Raw genomic sequence first — 16,292 nt, forward strand, 5'->3', positions numbered from 1 at the left:
GCTCACTGTGACTTGTTTGCAAAGCAATATGAGGATAAAATTGCTTGCATCCACCGGGATATTGACTCCACTATTAAAGCAGATGAACTTGAAAGGGGGGTGGGTGACATTACTTTATGGTGGTCCCAGTCCTACTTGGATGGTTGTTTCTTGGGGAGTGCTCTTCGGCCCTGTGGAACCTTCATTATGGGGTTCCTCAGGGTTTGATTTATTCTCCATCCCATTAAACATCTACATGAAACCGCTGTTTGGGGTCATCCAGAGGTTTGGAGTACATTGTCAGCAATATGCTGATCTAGGTTAAATTACTGCAACATGTTCTATGTGGGACTGCCTCTGAAGTCAGTTTGGAAACTTCAGCTGGTGCAGAATTCAGTGGCCAGGGTGCTCACCAGGGCAAGATGGTTTGAGCATATAACCCCAATCCTGGCTCAACTGCACTGGCTGCCAATTAGTTTTTGGGCCCAATTCAGATTGCTAGATTTGACATATAAACCCTTAAATGGCTCAGGCCTGTAATACCCCAAGGACCTCCTCTCCCCTTGTTAACCAAGCCAGACCTGGTGACAAACATCTGAGGCCCTTCTTCATGTGCCTCCTCCATGAGAGGTTCAGAGGGTGGCAACATGAGAATGGGCCTGTGTGGTTAATTGGTGTCACTAATATGCATGAGACTACGATGCAGGGGGACAGGTGTGGACCTCCAGATCATTTTGTCTGGCTCTCAGAACTCCCCCTTAGCCATCTCCCCATCCCAGGCCACACACTTTACTAACCTTGCACCAAGCTTTCCTTGAGTGCTTTTGCCTGGCTGGAATGTGCCCCTGAGCTGTGCTAATGCCTTCTGCTTGCCTGGATGGAGCTAATTTTTCCATGGTTATAATTAGCTCGCTATGCAAAGATAAGAGTCACATCCATTGCTCTTTGTGTTTGCCTTCATTGTTGGCCTGTAGCCAGCAGGAGGTTCCCCACAAGGTAATGTGGCCCTTAGGCTGATAAAGGTTCCCAACCCCTGTTATAATATTTAACTGGCTTCAATGTTGAAGCCCTTGGTCCCAATTTTGTAGCAACCTAAACAGCACAAGCTGTTATTTTAACACAGGGAGTTAAAAGTCACTTGGGAATTTAGTACAGATACATTCATATGCATTCGCATGCACGTTTTTAATAATAAAATGTAGTTTTGTATGTTATTTTAATTAGTATATGAATTTTTGTGGACACCTTTTGGCTTGAGGAAAATTCAGAAAGATGTGGATTTTGAAGGATAGCCGTGTTCCTGTTTGCTTACCAGAAAAATGTTAAAAAATAGGCAGCAGTGGGCAGAAAATACCGAAAGACACACATTGGTCTAATGCTTGGTAGATCAGATGTGATTATGAAATGCATTAGCTTTGAATAAAGTCTTTGGGAATCTGTTGCATCTGACCCTTCTGGCTGCACCCCTTGCCTCACACAAATGCCTGCAGTTGGTAGGTATGAAAAAAGTACACTTCTTATTTACATAGTTCAGTAAGGTACTTTTTCCTCCTCTCTCAGCTGCCAACCTAGCTGTTTGGCTAGCATCCACTGTAATCTGTTCTCCTTCATTATGTTAATCTGTGGGCGGAAAGATTTCTGTCATCTTCAAATCGCTTGTACAGCAATGGTAAACACCTTGGCCTGTCTGTAATTGGACAGGTGTCTGCATTGGTGTCACCCAGCTTTTAATTCAATTAAAGAACTGGCTGCTCTGCTCTCATTACCCACTCATTTCCTCTGCACTTCCAGTCAGTCAGTGAAATTTATACTCAGCGCCTGCCTATCCTGCAGTACAAAGTCAGCAGCCCCATAACTAAGATCCTCATTGATGTACACACACATTAATTTATGGCTGAGCAAATTAAATTATGCATTGTTATGAAAATATTCTGAGACTGTCATAGGTACTTGTAGTGGGTTTTAGAAAGAACTTTTATCTTAAAACATAATCATGCATTAGTTATGTCAGCTGAGTAGATGATGAAGCACTGGATGTGGGCCCCCCCAAAAAAACTTTGTCTTGAATTTTGGTCAGTTCTATATTGCGCTATGAATATCCAGCTATGCCCAAATGCTAGAGTTCACCAATAACACCTACAGAGCTCTACGCAATATTTTAAAAAAACTAAATGAGCACATTTCTAGCTAGAATGTGGATTGTAATTGAGTTGATTGCAGAGTAGCATTGGGACTAAAAACGGTGTATGTGTTCATCTATAAAACCCATCATCATCATCATCACCATCAGATAATTATGACTTCCCAAGTTAACTTCAGTTTTTTTAAGGATGTTAACTTCAGTTTTTTAAAGGATGCAGCAATATAAAGTAGATCCAGTTTCCTGGGAGTAAGTTTATTTCTGAGTATACATGTATAGGTTTGTACTGTTAATTTACATATTTGTCAAACATAAACACTCATAAAAGCATAAAAAAAAATAAACAGTAGAATAAAATTAATCAAAAATACCATACATATGAACAGTGCTTTTTCTGGGGGTAGACAGGGGTACACATACCCCTAATTTTTGTGTGAATCTTTGTACTTTTGTCCACTTACTGTATTTATTTCCCTCAATTTGAACCATAAAATTGTGGTTTTCTTGAGTCAAAATGGGAATACCCCTAAACATTTTTTAAAGAAAGAAAGCACTGCATATGAATAGCTATATCTACAAAATTCTGTCTTAATCACTGAACCTTTATAGTTTGTGACAAGAATACTCTGATCCCTTGACATATTTGCAGTATAATACTGTATAATACTACTGCAATGCAGGCAGGTTCTTCCTTTAAAAAATATTACGTCACAGCAAAAGTTCTAGTCTTTTTTTAAAAAAAAAAAACACATGGTAGATTACAGGCAGTAAATCAATTGAAGGTACCACTCTTTCTGCCCAGTGAAGGGAACCTTTGGAAATAAATTAAAATTCCAACACAGACATTTTGACACAGTGACCCCATGAAACTGAATAATGTCATTTGTTAAATATGGATGTAAAGTTAAGAGTGTAGCTGCGAACTGAAATCACACCTAGCACAAGAGGTCCACTTGGTATGCAAAGCAAGTTTTTTTTTATTAAAATAGCCCCTGTTTAATCATTAGTAATATTTAATTTAGTATCTGTTTCGGAAGACAAACCTTGAGGCCTTATTTTGATTTATCTGAAGAAAATGAAGAAAAACCAGCAGTGTTGTACCATCAGGCTGTGGTTTTTAAATTTTCATTTACATTCCATTCTTAATGAAAAAGCACAACAGCTAGGCAGTATATGAAGTGCAGCTCAAATATAAATATTTTTTTCTTATTATATTTCTGTTTTTTAATAAGTTTTATTAAATAGCAAGTGTATACTGTAGAATTACCGTATAATATTTCAAGTGAAACAGTTATCTGTTCAAAATTCCTAAGTGACATTGAACAATATGTAAAAGATGGTCAGTGATAAAGATGGTTTAAATTGTGGCTCATCATAGTTCTTGGTATATGTCCCAGTTTTGAATTTCATTGGTTTTGCAGGACAGGGTGAAAGCTTCCCCTCCCTGCCAGTAAGATTGTATTAACCTTTGAGAAGTGAGTGAATTTAAATAAATTTGACAAACCTTTGAAATACGAAGTGGTCATATTTGATGGGAGGGAAGCCAAAAAATACAGAAGAAATATTTGGTATAACACTACTCTGCCTTGATTGATGGCCTTGCAAGTTCACCTACTGGGGATTGATGAGAAGATGGGCATCATTTAAACACATTGTTGTGTATTCACAACCAGGGTGGTTCAAGAACAAAGAAATGGTGGCTACTTTTTCAATTAATAGATGTGGATAAAATGGGGTTTCTAAATCATACTTGGGAACCAAATGGTGGTAGTAATTCTTGATCGATTAACACAGAGGTCTGATTTATATGACTCAGCCCACAGATAAATCTGTTTTTCTTGTAAATGATTCAGTCACATCCCATCATGGTTTAAATGCACTTAGCACATCTCTGTCCATTCATGTGTAGCAACAGTGCACCAGTGATCAGTGCACACCATTAGCATGCTATAAAGGTAAAGGGTAAAGGGACCCCTGACCATTAGGACCAGTCGTGGCCGACTCTAGGGTTGCGGCACTCATCTCACTTTATTGGCCGAGGGAGCCGGCGTTTGTCCGCAGACAGCTTCCGGGTCATGAGGCCAGCATGTCTAAGCCGCTTCTGGCAAACCAGAGCAGTGCACGGAAACGCCGTTTACCTTCCCGCCGGAGCAGTACCTATTTATCTACTTGTGCTTCATGCTTTCGAACTGCTAGGTTGGCAGGAGCAGGGACCGAGCAACGGGAGCTCACCCCGTTGCGGAGATTCGAACCGCCGACCTTCTGATCAGCAAGCCCTAGGCTCTGTGGTTTATTTAACCCACAGCGCCACCCGCGTCCCCTTAGCATGCTATGCTATCCCTAAATGTGGATGGAGCCAGTAGATGTGGTAAGTGCATAGGGGAAGGCCTACAGCTCAGGGCTAAAGGCTCTGCTCTGCATGCAGATGGTCACAGTCTTTAAGGTTTCAACCCCTGGCATCTCCAGGTAGGGCTGGGAGAGACCCCTGTCTGAAATCCTGGAAAGCCCCTGCCAGTCAGTGTAGACAAAATCAAGGAACATGGAACTTGCTATAAGGTAGCTTCCTATGGTACCTAAATATTGTGTGATATTTATCCATAAAATTTGTGGGCCGCTTTTCACCTCAGATGTGGTGCCTGTACACAAACATGTCTATTTAAACCTCAGTGGCTGCTTTTGGGAGAGTGGAGAGCAATTCTGGTTTTGCACTGGTCATTTGGCCCAGAGTGTAGCAGCTAAGAAACTGATAAAGTGCAACCCCAATTGTGATCCTGGAGGGGGTTGAAATAAGCAGATGTGACCCTATTGCCAGGCTGTGCTGTTGCGGAGGCCCCTGCGGACAGAATGAGGCTGAGTGGACCAAGTTGAAAAATTAGTTTACTTTAGTCTGAAAAGGACATAAAGGAGAAGTGAAAATGCTCCAGTAGCCCATAAAAACTGGACAAATAATTGTAACTAATTAATTTCCCCTAATTCTTTCCTATGGTTATTAGACTTGCCAAACTGAATTGTGCCTGAAGCAAAAGTTGGAGGCAATATGGCTTCTTCTTTGGACAAAATATTCATGTCAAGTGAATTTTTAGAGAAGTGGGGGGAGGGATTTAGATGGGCTGGGAGGTTGGGTTGCATAACCCTAGATTGCCCCTGAATTTAACCTAAAGCAAAAATATTGAATCAGGCATTATAAATCAATAGGTAAAATCAATGTGTCAATGGGGGATTGGGACTGGATCCACCAGTCGTGGCCCTGACCTCCACATATCGATTATTCCTTCTGCACAAAATCTGCATCAATAGGTTCTGGACTAAAGTAGATGTTCTGAATGCAATTAACACGCACATTTTTCTTATGTAAGTAGCTGCCACAGTGAAGCCCCCAAGTCTTGCAGGTGGGCAAGGGAAGCTTGACTCTTTTGCTCCTAGCTGTGATCCTACCAGCATTCCTTTCCCAAATGTCTGTTTGCATTTCAAGCGAAATCCCCTCCCCCCCATCGCAAGACCTTGCTCAGACTTTCCTGTGACTGATGTTTACATAACAAAAATGATACATGTTAATTACATTCATGCAATTAATGTCACGTCTAATTTCTGCGTGTGCAATCTGCATCCTTTTAAAATGCAGGGTACCGATATTGTACACAGAATCAGATGTACTGACCGGTTAACACAGGGAGGTCTGGGATGAGGCCATTGGGCACTATCTTGATTCTCCTTCCATGTGTTAAGTTTCAGAATTTCTAAATAGGGTAAAGATTAAATCGGAACATCCGGCTTGAGCAAAACCTCTGAGAAATCTTCGGGGAAGTTTTACAGCAAGGCTATCAATATTTCTCAGATGAGACTCGACCTGTCCCTGTCTATTGTAAACATATGATGTACAACTAGATTCACTATTGTGCTAAATTATCTTAGGGCATATCTTAATGTTCTGTGATCCTTGCATATTGTACACACCTCCACAAAGCATTGCTTATTTCTTTTGCAGGCATCCTGACAGGCTTGCAGCCCTTTGCAAAGTATGCTGTAACCCTAACGGCCTGCACTTTGGCTGGCTGTACTGAGAGCTCGCATGCCTTGAACATCTCCACTCCACAAGAAGGTAAAGTAATTTCAAAGGTCTTGACTTCCACATTTCAGTCATGAATAATAAAATAGGAGAGGAGCTAAATGCTGCAAAGCCATTTGCTGGAAAACCCCAACCTAATTTGATGACAAAGTGCATTGCCAGACCATAATTGCTCCATTTTTTGGGGGGGTGCTAAAATGAATCAAACTCCATACCCTTTAATGACATGCATCTTTAATAGCTGTAATGCAGATTAATGGGCTTTTTAATTGCTGTTACATTGTTCATGCAAGAGCCTTGTCATTAATATGAAGCATCTGAAAGATTAATGAAAGCTTCCTCATTTTACTATGGCTCAGAAGTAAATCTAGAGACAGTCTGACTAAAAAGAATTGATTGTATGGCACAGTATGAAATTGAGAATCAAATGGTTGATTTCCATGGTCTCTTTTAACTGCTAAACACCAGCACAGGCAACAATTATTTCAGTCTGATGGAACCTCAAAATGCCAATTGGGCCGTTTATTAATCTGTTGTACTTGAAACTTAAAAGTTGCAAGCATAAATTATCATTTCTGAAGCTGGTATTAAGCTCAAGAGCAGCAAGAAAGAGATAATATGTTCTGGTTTTGCTTTTAGAGACTAACTCAGTAACTTCTATGTATCAATTACTGAGGAAAGGGTTCTCAAAAGATTTGCAGGATATTTATCTTAAACATAAAAGAAAATAACTTGAGCCAGATTGTAAAATTACACCAGTCCATAGCTTTCCCCATGAAATCAAAATTGCTTGTTTTCTTGATGGCAAATTTATGCTACCATAACAGAAAGAAGTACCTGGCCCTAATATTGTTTCAAAGAAGGCCTATAAGTTAACACAACCTTCTTTGTTTCATGTATGGATGATTTTCTTTTAAGAATTTACCTTCATAAAAGTTTACCTTCAAGTGATGCAGTAGCAGAAGGTGATGCTGACATCCTAAGGAGACAAAGTTCACACCCCAGGCTGTTCATATCTAGAACAACAGACAGTGGAATTTCCTCACATTCACTTTTACCTCCTAATCTGCCGTAATAGATCATTCACTCTTATCACCCTAGATAGCTGCCTAATAATTTTAGAATCTGCATACTCAAAAGAAGTGTGGCTCATCTCTTCTCTCTAAATTGTTGCTTCTGAGTTGGAGTTGGAATTGTTATTGCTGGCATTCGTCTGTCTCGAGAAACTCATCGGGTAGGCTTAAAGTGAAACTCCTCCCCTGCTAGCAAAAAAATGCAACCCTCCAAATTTATTTTACCTATTTTTATTTTATTCAAAGATTTATATTCCACCCTTGAAATAAAATTTACGAGGTCATCTTATACAACTCTGAATTAAAATGGCATACTAAAATACAAAGTTGCAAGAACAAAGCCCCAAAAACAAAAACAAAACTCTGGGTTAAAGCTTTGTAGAATAAAAGTTTTGCCTAGTGCCAGAAAGATAACAATGTAGGTGAATAGGGTGCTCTATAGGCGGTGTGCCACCACCGAAAAGGCTCTATCTTGCCTTCTACCTGCCACAATTCATTTGAAGCAGGAACCCAGATATCTTCCAACCATCACCTCAGTTTACCCTCAGAAGTAATCTACAAGCGGTTGCATGCTAGTTGTGGGTAGGTGTGGCTTAAGGAAGCAGTGGGCGGGACCATAGTCCAAAATGGGTGGGGCCACCCATTCCTCTCTTTCTCTCTCCTCCTTCTCCCTCTCTGACACCCCCAGAGGTTTTAACTGATTGATTGCAGGTGGTTTTGAATTTATTTATTTCAGCAAATTATATACTGCTTAATTATAATTGTCTTGGTACAGTGAACTCAAATACAATAAAGATACAAATCAGTTAAAACCTATAAAATCAGAAATGACTTAAAATGGCTGCTGAACTAAAAAGGGCTTCAATATGCACTTCAACAAGGAAATGAGTCCAAGGCCACAAATTGCCCATGCCTGATGTACTGCCAAGGTGATATGGGACAAGGCAAAATGGGTTGCCAATTCTTCTTCCTCGCAAATAGCCCCCCTTATTTTTGAGGGCCAGCATTGGGAGGTATGCCTTGGCTGCCAGACCTGCTGGCTCTCAGTAGGGGAAGGAGCTTGCAGTCTTTTCTAGAGAGGACTATACACTCATGGCTTTTGCAAGACTGCTTTGCAGACAAAAATAGTGGGTTTTTTTGCTTGCAAAGGGTGTGTGTCTGCTCCATTTGGGATTTGAATCATTCCAAATTATTTCTCGAGGTTTTGTGAGAATTCATAAGGAATGATCATGAATCTGCATGCATTCATTACAAGCATATCTGAGTGTAATCCATTTAACTCCAGCCATTCCCAAAAGTTGAATCAAAAACCCAGTCAAGCCTGGGCAGTGTGTATGGAGGTCCTGGGCTGCCCAGACACCAAGACCCCCCTCTTGACCTCACTGATGTGGTTCAAATGAAAGCAGAGCAATACATCTGGCACCAGCTTGGCTGCAGGAGTTGGCTGGAAGGAGGCATACAATATGCCATCCAACCATTTTAGGAACTCCATTCTGGATTTGTGTAGCATTTACTGCATATGGTAATTCTCATGGAGACTGGCTTTTAGTTCCTTAACCATCACTATTTGTGTACTGTTTATATGAATCTATGCACAGATGCCATTCACAAACATCAGTTCTAGGTTACTTTGAAATGTATCTTTCAGTATTTTCTATTTATTTATGTATTTAAAATAATTTATATCCTGTTTTTCTCTCTCCCTGAAGAGAACACTATAGCATACAATAAAGAGTATAAAGCAATAAAATGTCTACTGAGATACTAAAGTCCCATTCCAAATCCCTAAATCCAGTTAGCATCTAGAGTCTTCTAAATGCACTCACTGATATTTTAGTGAATTGATAAGTTAATGCTCTGCTACTATTTGTCAATGAAAATTAGATTATTTGTGGATGGCTTTGAAAAAAACAAACAAATTGCAAATACATACATATGGAAGGCAATTATTACCATGGACTTTACTGAATATAATAGTATCTAAGGACTTCTTTTGTAAAACATTTAGCTCTTATTTTTCTCTTCTAAATACTTGCAGTAGTGTAAACAAGCATTCTATAGGTGATTTGGAAAATAATCTCATTTATGCAGATGTATTGTCATGTATATAATGATTTTTTTGCTTCACAAAAAAATCAAATAAAGCCATGGGGAACATGTGTTTTATCCCTCCGAAGGATTGGACACAAAGTCAATGTAAGCAGTTTCTATTTTGGGATGCTCATGTTGCATGCATAGTAACAATCCACTGATGATACAGAAGAATGACAACAATCATACCCTCTAGCTTTCATCATTTCCCCATTGAACCATTCATCATTTAACATGCACATTGCCAACCAGTATTGGCTGATGCTATGCAGAAGGCTTGTGAATGATCAGGCTGCACTTGGATCAACAAGCCTGTTCCACAGCTTAGAGCAATGACAGAAGATTGCAGAGACCCTCTCTGGCATTGATCAGAGTGGAGTTCAGTGTAAATAGCTATGGCATTTAGGTTTTCTCTTACCCATTCTGACTGGATCAGGCCCTCCTTGCTTCTGCTTGAAGTCTTCTACACAGAACTGAGTATGCAGATTGCTTAGTAGTATTTCTCATTGACATAATTATATTAATTATTTCTTCTACACCAACTTTGTGTACTTGTCAAAATGGAAAAGCAGAAAGTACTGCACCATTGTACCTACCTGAACGGTAGTCTTCCTTGTCCAATGTTGCATCGCTGGGTTGGGCTTACTTGTGTCTCTGGTGGACGACGGCAGGAGTACCTTTCACAGGAAAGAGGCTGGCCCCATCTTCAGTTTTGTGTACTGGGGGGGGGGCAAGGGTAGCTGATCTCCCCTTGTCTCTAGAGCAATGGACCCACTTGTCCTATCTGGGAAATCCCTTCTCTCACAGATCACAGGAGAGGGAGCAGTTTGGACCTCTTAGTTGTACCTGTAATGATCCCCTGGTACCAAATGGATAGCGGCTGCAACTGCTGCTGCAAAGGGCCACTCCAATTTCCTGGTTGCGGGTGGCGGCGATGGATGCCCATGCTTGTAGAGTTTCCAGGAGACTTTTTAGCATCCTAGCTGCTGCCAATCCCAGCTTTGATCCACTACTGTGGCCCACAACTATGATTAGTGAAATCAAATAAACATTTTAGCTGGGTGGAAATACCTTGGGAGAGCCTGGGGAAGCTGCCCACTTTTCTCTCTTCCTAAGTCAGATGGTGCAGAAGGAGGGAAGGGGAAGAAATACTTAAAACTACAGTAACTTGTAAGAGGGCTAAAAAGTGAAATGAGAAAGAATAAAGTAAGCCAAGATGAAGAAATAAGAGGAGCCAAAGGGAATGTGATTGCTTTCTTGAAGCAGGAGTGAAAAACTGAAGAGAGGGCAGCCAATTTCCTGACAAAGCTACTCCTGCCTTCGTCCTCTAGAGGTGCAAATAAGACCAACCCAGTGGTGCTACACTGGCAAGCACAACTGGGTTTTTTAATTTTATTTTTTAAATACATTTTCAATATATGTTAATTTTATATTGTTAAGTTGTTGTCTCCAAAGTCTAAACAATTAGCTGTCATTGTCTTAAATTTTATTACAGATTTCAATGTAAAGTCTACTTTAGGTGTTATAATTTTTCCTTCATTTCCCCCCCACAGCTCCACAAAATGTCCAGCCACCTACAGCGATTTCATTTCCCACATCTCTGTTCCTGAGTTGGGCTCCACCAAAAACACCAAATGGGATTATAACACAATATTATTTATACATGGATAATCAGCTTATTTATACTGGAAATGAAACAAAACATATTGTCAAAGGTGAGTTATTTTTCAGAGTCCTGTATGGAATACAATGGAGAAGATATATTTTCACCTCGTGTTTGGTATTTTAGACTGATTACCCTTTCTGAATCAAGCATCAGGCAATGTGCAATACATATGCGCAGGATATTCAATTTCAGTCCTGCTTCCCCTGTTTTTCCACTACACCACTCCAATAGTCAGCCATCGTTAGTACTTTTGTATACCTCGGGCATTCTTCTGCCTTGCTGATACCTTCACCACTTCTGCATGGATGATGCTGTTTTGGGTTCACAGAACTAGGATAATCATTGTTATTATTTATGACATAGAACACTGTGGACTGGTTCACATAAGCCTGTTTGACCACAGTACCAAGGAGGTGACCTGCATGGCTGAATGAGCCAGCACAAATCAGTTGCCATAGATTTTTATATTGGGGAAAGGCCTTTTATGTTGGTCACAAACTGAGTCAGTGGAAGCAGCTAGGTCAGTTTAAAATTTCCTACAGTGTATCATCAATGCTAGATTCACCAGCCCAGCCACTTGGCCCAGGAGGTGCTGGATAGTGGTCACTGCTAATGGGTTCTGCCAGGATGCTAGAGGTTTGGCAGCTGCCTGAGGACACAGGATACAGATGCACCTGCTCATACAATGTGGAAGGATGCTTCTTACTACTCTCACTGCACAGGACTGAACTATTAGTTGCACTGACTCACCACCCCGTTTTTATGGGAAATATGTGTGAATTGGCCAGAATCTAAATACTCTGGCTTAACTAGTTTGTGGGACAAAACGCAACTCATTTTCTGATGATACAGTTTCTTTAAATGTGTGGCATTTCTGCATTTTGAGTTAGTGCAGGAAAACTTAGAATGCATTCCGTTAAAATTTCTTGCCGTGCACATCCCATAAGCTACTAGTGTGGTGGGTCACTTCTGACACTGAAAAATGAGCCCAGTTAGAGAACCCCCTGAAGGCTGTTGATGTATACTATAATAAATAGTGCACACTTTAAGTCAAACTTTTTCATTCTGTATTCAAAGGTAATGGATTTTCCGTAACCATAGTAACCTTGGTGTATTTCTAGATAAATACATGAGGTATATACATTTTGGTTTTATTTTTGAATATAAACTACCACATTATGTATTGCTAATAATATGAAAAATAGGATATAGGTTCGCATAATGACAGTTTAAACTAGTATGCATTTTTCTTCTGCAAAAAAATAAATATTTATCAAATGTGTAGGTGCAATTAATATCCCCCCTCCAGGTTTTCCTATATTCTTGTAGTGTCGTTTATCTTTTGGGGCTTTTTTTTTTTCTTTCAAGATCTCCATCAATCTTTTTTGTGTGTGCTCGTGTGTGTGCTGTCTTATTCTTCGGTTTCTAAGAATTTGGAATACAGACTGGTGGTAATATTATCATAAAAAGCATTATTAAAAGATCTGCGGGGAAAATGTTCTATGATGCAGTTTGAGGACGATACAATTTATATATTTATAATTTTATGCCACTTTTCTGTGAAACAGGTGAAAATGCTTTTGCAGTAAGACTAGGCAAGCTAGTAGTAATTCTTTTGAGATATCAGCAAAAAATTCAATGTCAGTAATCTCAATAACTACTTTAGGTATTTCCCAAGAGCTTAGAAATGCCCAGTGGAGTTAAAGAAAAACTTTCCCCCTTTAAACAGCGCAAACCACAGTACTGTATCACAAACCACTTTTGAAATGCTCATCAATATCCAAGAGACTTACCAGGATATAGTGTAGGTAGCTATTTGAGAAACTCAAAGCTAAACCCTTGTGGGTTACGTGGAACTAGTTGTACAGTTCTTTGGACTCAGGCCACTGTGACCGACAGCCTCTACTTGAGCTAAAGAACTGAATCTAGTAGGATGTAAGAAACAAATTATCTAGACTTGTTGCTGGCATGCAAGCGGTGACAGGAGCAAGAAGCAGTAACTATAGTGTCTGTTCCTCTTATCATCTCCCGGGGTGTGTGTGTGTGTGTGTGGCTGGGCAGTTTGAACCCAAAGGGATGGGACAAATGTATAGGCAGCAGAGCAGAGGTAGGCCCATGTGTGTGATGGGTCCTATTAAAGGCATCTTTCCCAGTGACCCCCCAAATCTTGGGGCTGACACTGGTTGTCCAGGTTAACTTTAACTGCTTTGAGCTTAGCCAGGCTCATTCTCAGGAGGGGGAAAGATCATTCTTAGGCTCCCAGGTGAGCTGTTTGTTGAAGATTTATCCTAATTGGTTAGCTCAAAGTTTGTTTGGAGGTTAGATGACCAGCTCTTTATTGAGTGTTCTTTCTTATTTGTTTTGGGGAGGGGGATATTAAATGATGTCACATCAAGCTTTATCCCACACTTTCCAGTGCATACCCCATCACTTTCCTTATTGTTGAAACCTCCCGTATTTTTCATGGGCTGTGTGTTTTTTGTGCAAGAACTCCAAATCAGCTTGAATTATGCAACTAAATTTACTGGTATGCGAATCCCATCTGGAAACAGTGGCAGCCTAGAAGCACCCTGAGCCAATCCAAATCATGCCTTCCGATCTCAGCCATCACATGAGTAGCAATGCAGCTTCTAAATGATGAAAAGGCCATCAAGGGAGAAGAAGGGGGAAAACTGTGGCCAAATCCAACTGTAATCCTATGTGTGCTTTTCTGGGAGTAAACTCATATTGAGTTCAGTGAGATTTTCTTTGGACAAAATGTTTATGGGGTTGAACTCCAGTGCAGAAGGCTGGTTGTTGTTGTTGTGTCAGATACATTATTTCACATTATGAAACTGGGAGAGCCAAGCATGAATACACTAATAAGGGAAAGGTGTACTTGGCATGTGTTTCAAATTAATGCATAGTTTGATTGGGCATGCACCTTAGAAATGATAACCCATTTACACACACCTCAAATTCATCATTTGGATGAATTCATACAAACACACCTTGATTTTGAAAGATGTCGCTATGACAACTAACACCAGTGTATACCATATTTACTTGAGTCTAATGTGCCATTGAATCTAATGCGCACCTTAATTTTCGCAATGTAATTCGGCCAAAAAAGGTGAGCATTAGATTCGAGTAAATATGGTATTGTTACATGCCACCCCGATCTCTGCCATGCAGTAGCAAGCTTCCATGGATTCCAATTGTGTATTCAGGGAACGGTGGAGGCTGTAGCGTTTTAAGATATTTGGTTTATTTTACACCCATATACACCTGGATCTGCACAGAGAAGAAGAGTCCATAGCATTATGAGTGCCTCTCCTTGCTTCTTCCACAACTTCAGCCAGCTTGAATCAAATGCAGCCACACATGCTCTTCAGTCTCTTGGTTGCAGCCTCTCCAGTCAGCAGCCAAGATAGTTCTGGTCTTGGTTATCCTCCTTCTTCCCAGCACACCCCTCATCAAAACCCAAACCTCCTTCCTGTTACCTTTGTCATCTAGTTTCAAAATCTTTCTGCAAAAGTCATTTCTTTCCCATGGCATCATGCCCCCTATCACTTTGGCAACCTGCCAATTCTCCTCTCTCTGTCCACTCCACAGAGTCGGGGTGTGTGTCTGTGGGAAGGACAATGTCCCTGAATGCCCCAGTATTGTTTCTTAAAGTCTCTGCACTTAACTAGCCTGGCCAGGCATTAGCCAGCTCAGGGATTCCTTGTCTGACACAGTTCTGCAGCTTACATTTCCCCTCCTATCCCAAATATTAGATAGATTGTGACATTAATTTCTTAGGTTTAGGAGGGTTCCTCCCACAAACTTATAACTACAGTATGTAGAAAGAACATCATGCATGTGTTCACAATACACCATACAACCTTCCCTTTTTATTGCTTAAGTTTTGTGAAAATGATAAGAAACTAAATCACCACTAACACCCCACCGTTACAATGGGTTGATTATGCTGGGTTTATGGAATAATCAAGCATCTCACTTAGAGTTATAATGCAAACATAAGATGGCATAGTCTGACTGACAACAGTGACATCGCCATTGATCGGTGCTGAGTGTCATTAATTCTACAGATCTGGGATGCAGATTCAGCATGCCCGAAATCAAAGGGCAAATCCGGCTAGCTGAGTTTGGCATATCAGTGTTTTAGCTTGAAAACAGATGGATTTGGGCCATTTACTTGGTGTAACATTATGGGGATCAGTAGAGAAGAGGCGTATGTCTATTTGTGGCATGTCTGCTGTATCACTTCCTCTAGCCATGCATTTGGGCAGTGTTAAATAAAATCTCCTTATTTAAAATCCTTTTAAATAGTGTTTAAATATTTCCTGCTGATACAATCTGCTAAAGTGGTTATCCTTGCAACAGATTTCAGTTAACCTTGTCGCAGATACTAAGCCCAAAGCTTCGTTGACTTTTAGGGGCCTTGATTATGGAGCAAAACCTAATGGTGTTATTATAAGACCACAGCTGGACAAGCTTCTGGAGTCCCTTGTCCTTTGATCAGATTTGGGTAACATAATGATCCAGGGGAGAACACACACACTGTCTGTGCCTCGACTGCTGAGCACTTGGCTACGAGGAAAACACTTTCTAAAAATAAGCACAGAGATAATGACACAAAAAGGTTTTACCAAAAACCTTTGTCAGAACATTCACAACCATATGGTGGTAAGAAAAGGCAACTTCATATATTGGTTACAGCTCTAGATTATGACACTATTGTGTTTTTGTTGTGCATTTATAATGATTATTTGTATTTGTGAGGCATTTAGATCATAATCTGGAAAAACCAGTACTGTATAGAAATGATGACGACTAGGGTTCAAGGAGGAATCCGTTTTAGCAGTTTTATGCACAGCATTTGGTGATCCCAGCTTGACAGAGCTTTGGAATGGTCATATTTATTGAAATATAATAAGAGCCGATCAAACAGTGAGAGCAGGTGACCTTACTCATTGTGTAAACGGGGAAGCATCCCTCTCACATCACCTGGGTAGGTCAACTGTTGCATACAGTGACTTCCTAAGCTAAGATTGGGGTATGTGGGATCTGAACATGTACAAAGTGGCCTTGCACCAGTACATTTCCCCTATTGCACCTGCCCAGCCCTGTGGACACTCCAGACCACTCCCAATCTTATAGCTGTAGGCGAGGACTGTGGTGTGGCCACAACCCTGTAATACCCCATGGAGGCATACTATGGCCTTAATTTGTTCTCCTGTCCCACACCAAATGCTAGTGCAACCATCCTTCAGGTAAGGGATGGGGGTGGAG

The 16,292-nt window shown here is 40.5% G+C and overlaps 1 protein-coding gene across 5 annotated transcripts in view; it reads left to right on the forward strand.

Moving 5' to 3' along the window:
* The window catches only part of USH2A (usherin), a 427,327-nt gene that overhangs the window by 170,354 nt on the left and 240,681 nt on the right, over positions 1–16,292 (forward strand). For all 5 annotated transcript variants that reach the window (XR_008329695.1, XM_053383154.1, XM_053383155.1 and 2 more), the window contains exons 31-32: positions 6,105–6,218; positions 10,903–11,064. Coding sequence is in view for 4 of the 5 variants with exons in the window: in XM_053383154.1 (XP_053239129.1) it covers positions 6,105–6,218; positions 10,903–11,064 (276 nt within the window). In the remaining variant the exon portion in view is untranslated. The remainder of the gene's footprint in view (positions 1–6,104; positions 6,219–10,902; positions 11,065–16,292) is intronic.

Source organism: Podarcis raffonei, chromosome 3, assembly GCF_027172205.1.
Source record: "Podarcis raffonei isolate rPodRaf1 chromosome 3, rPodRaf1.pri, whole genome shotgun sequence".
In the NCBI taxonomy this organism is placed as follows: Eukaryota; Metazoa; Chordata; class Lepidosauria; order Squamata; family Lacertidae; genus Podarcis; species Podarcis raffonei.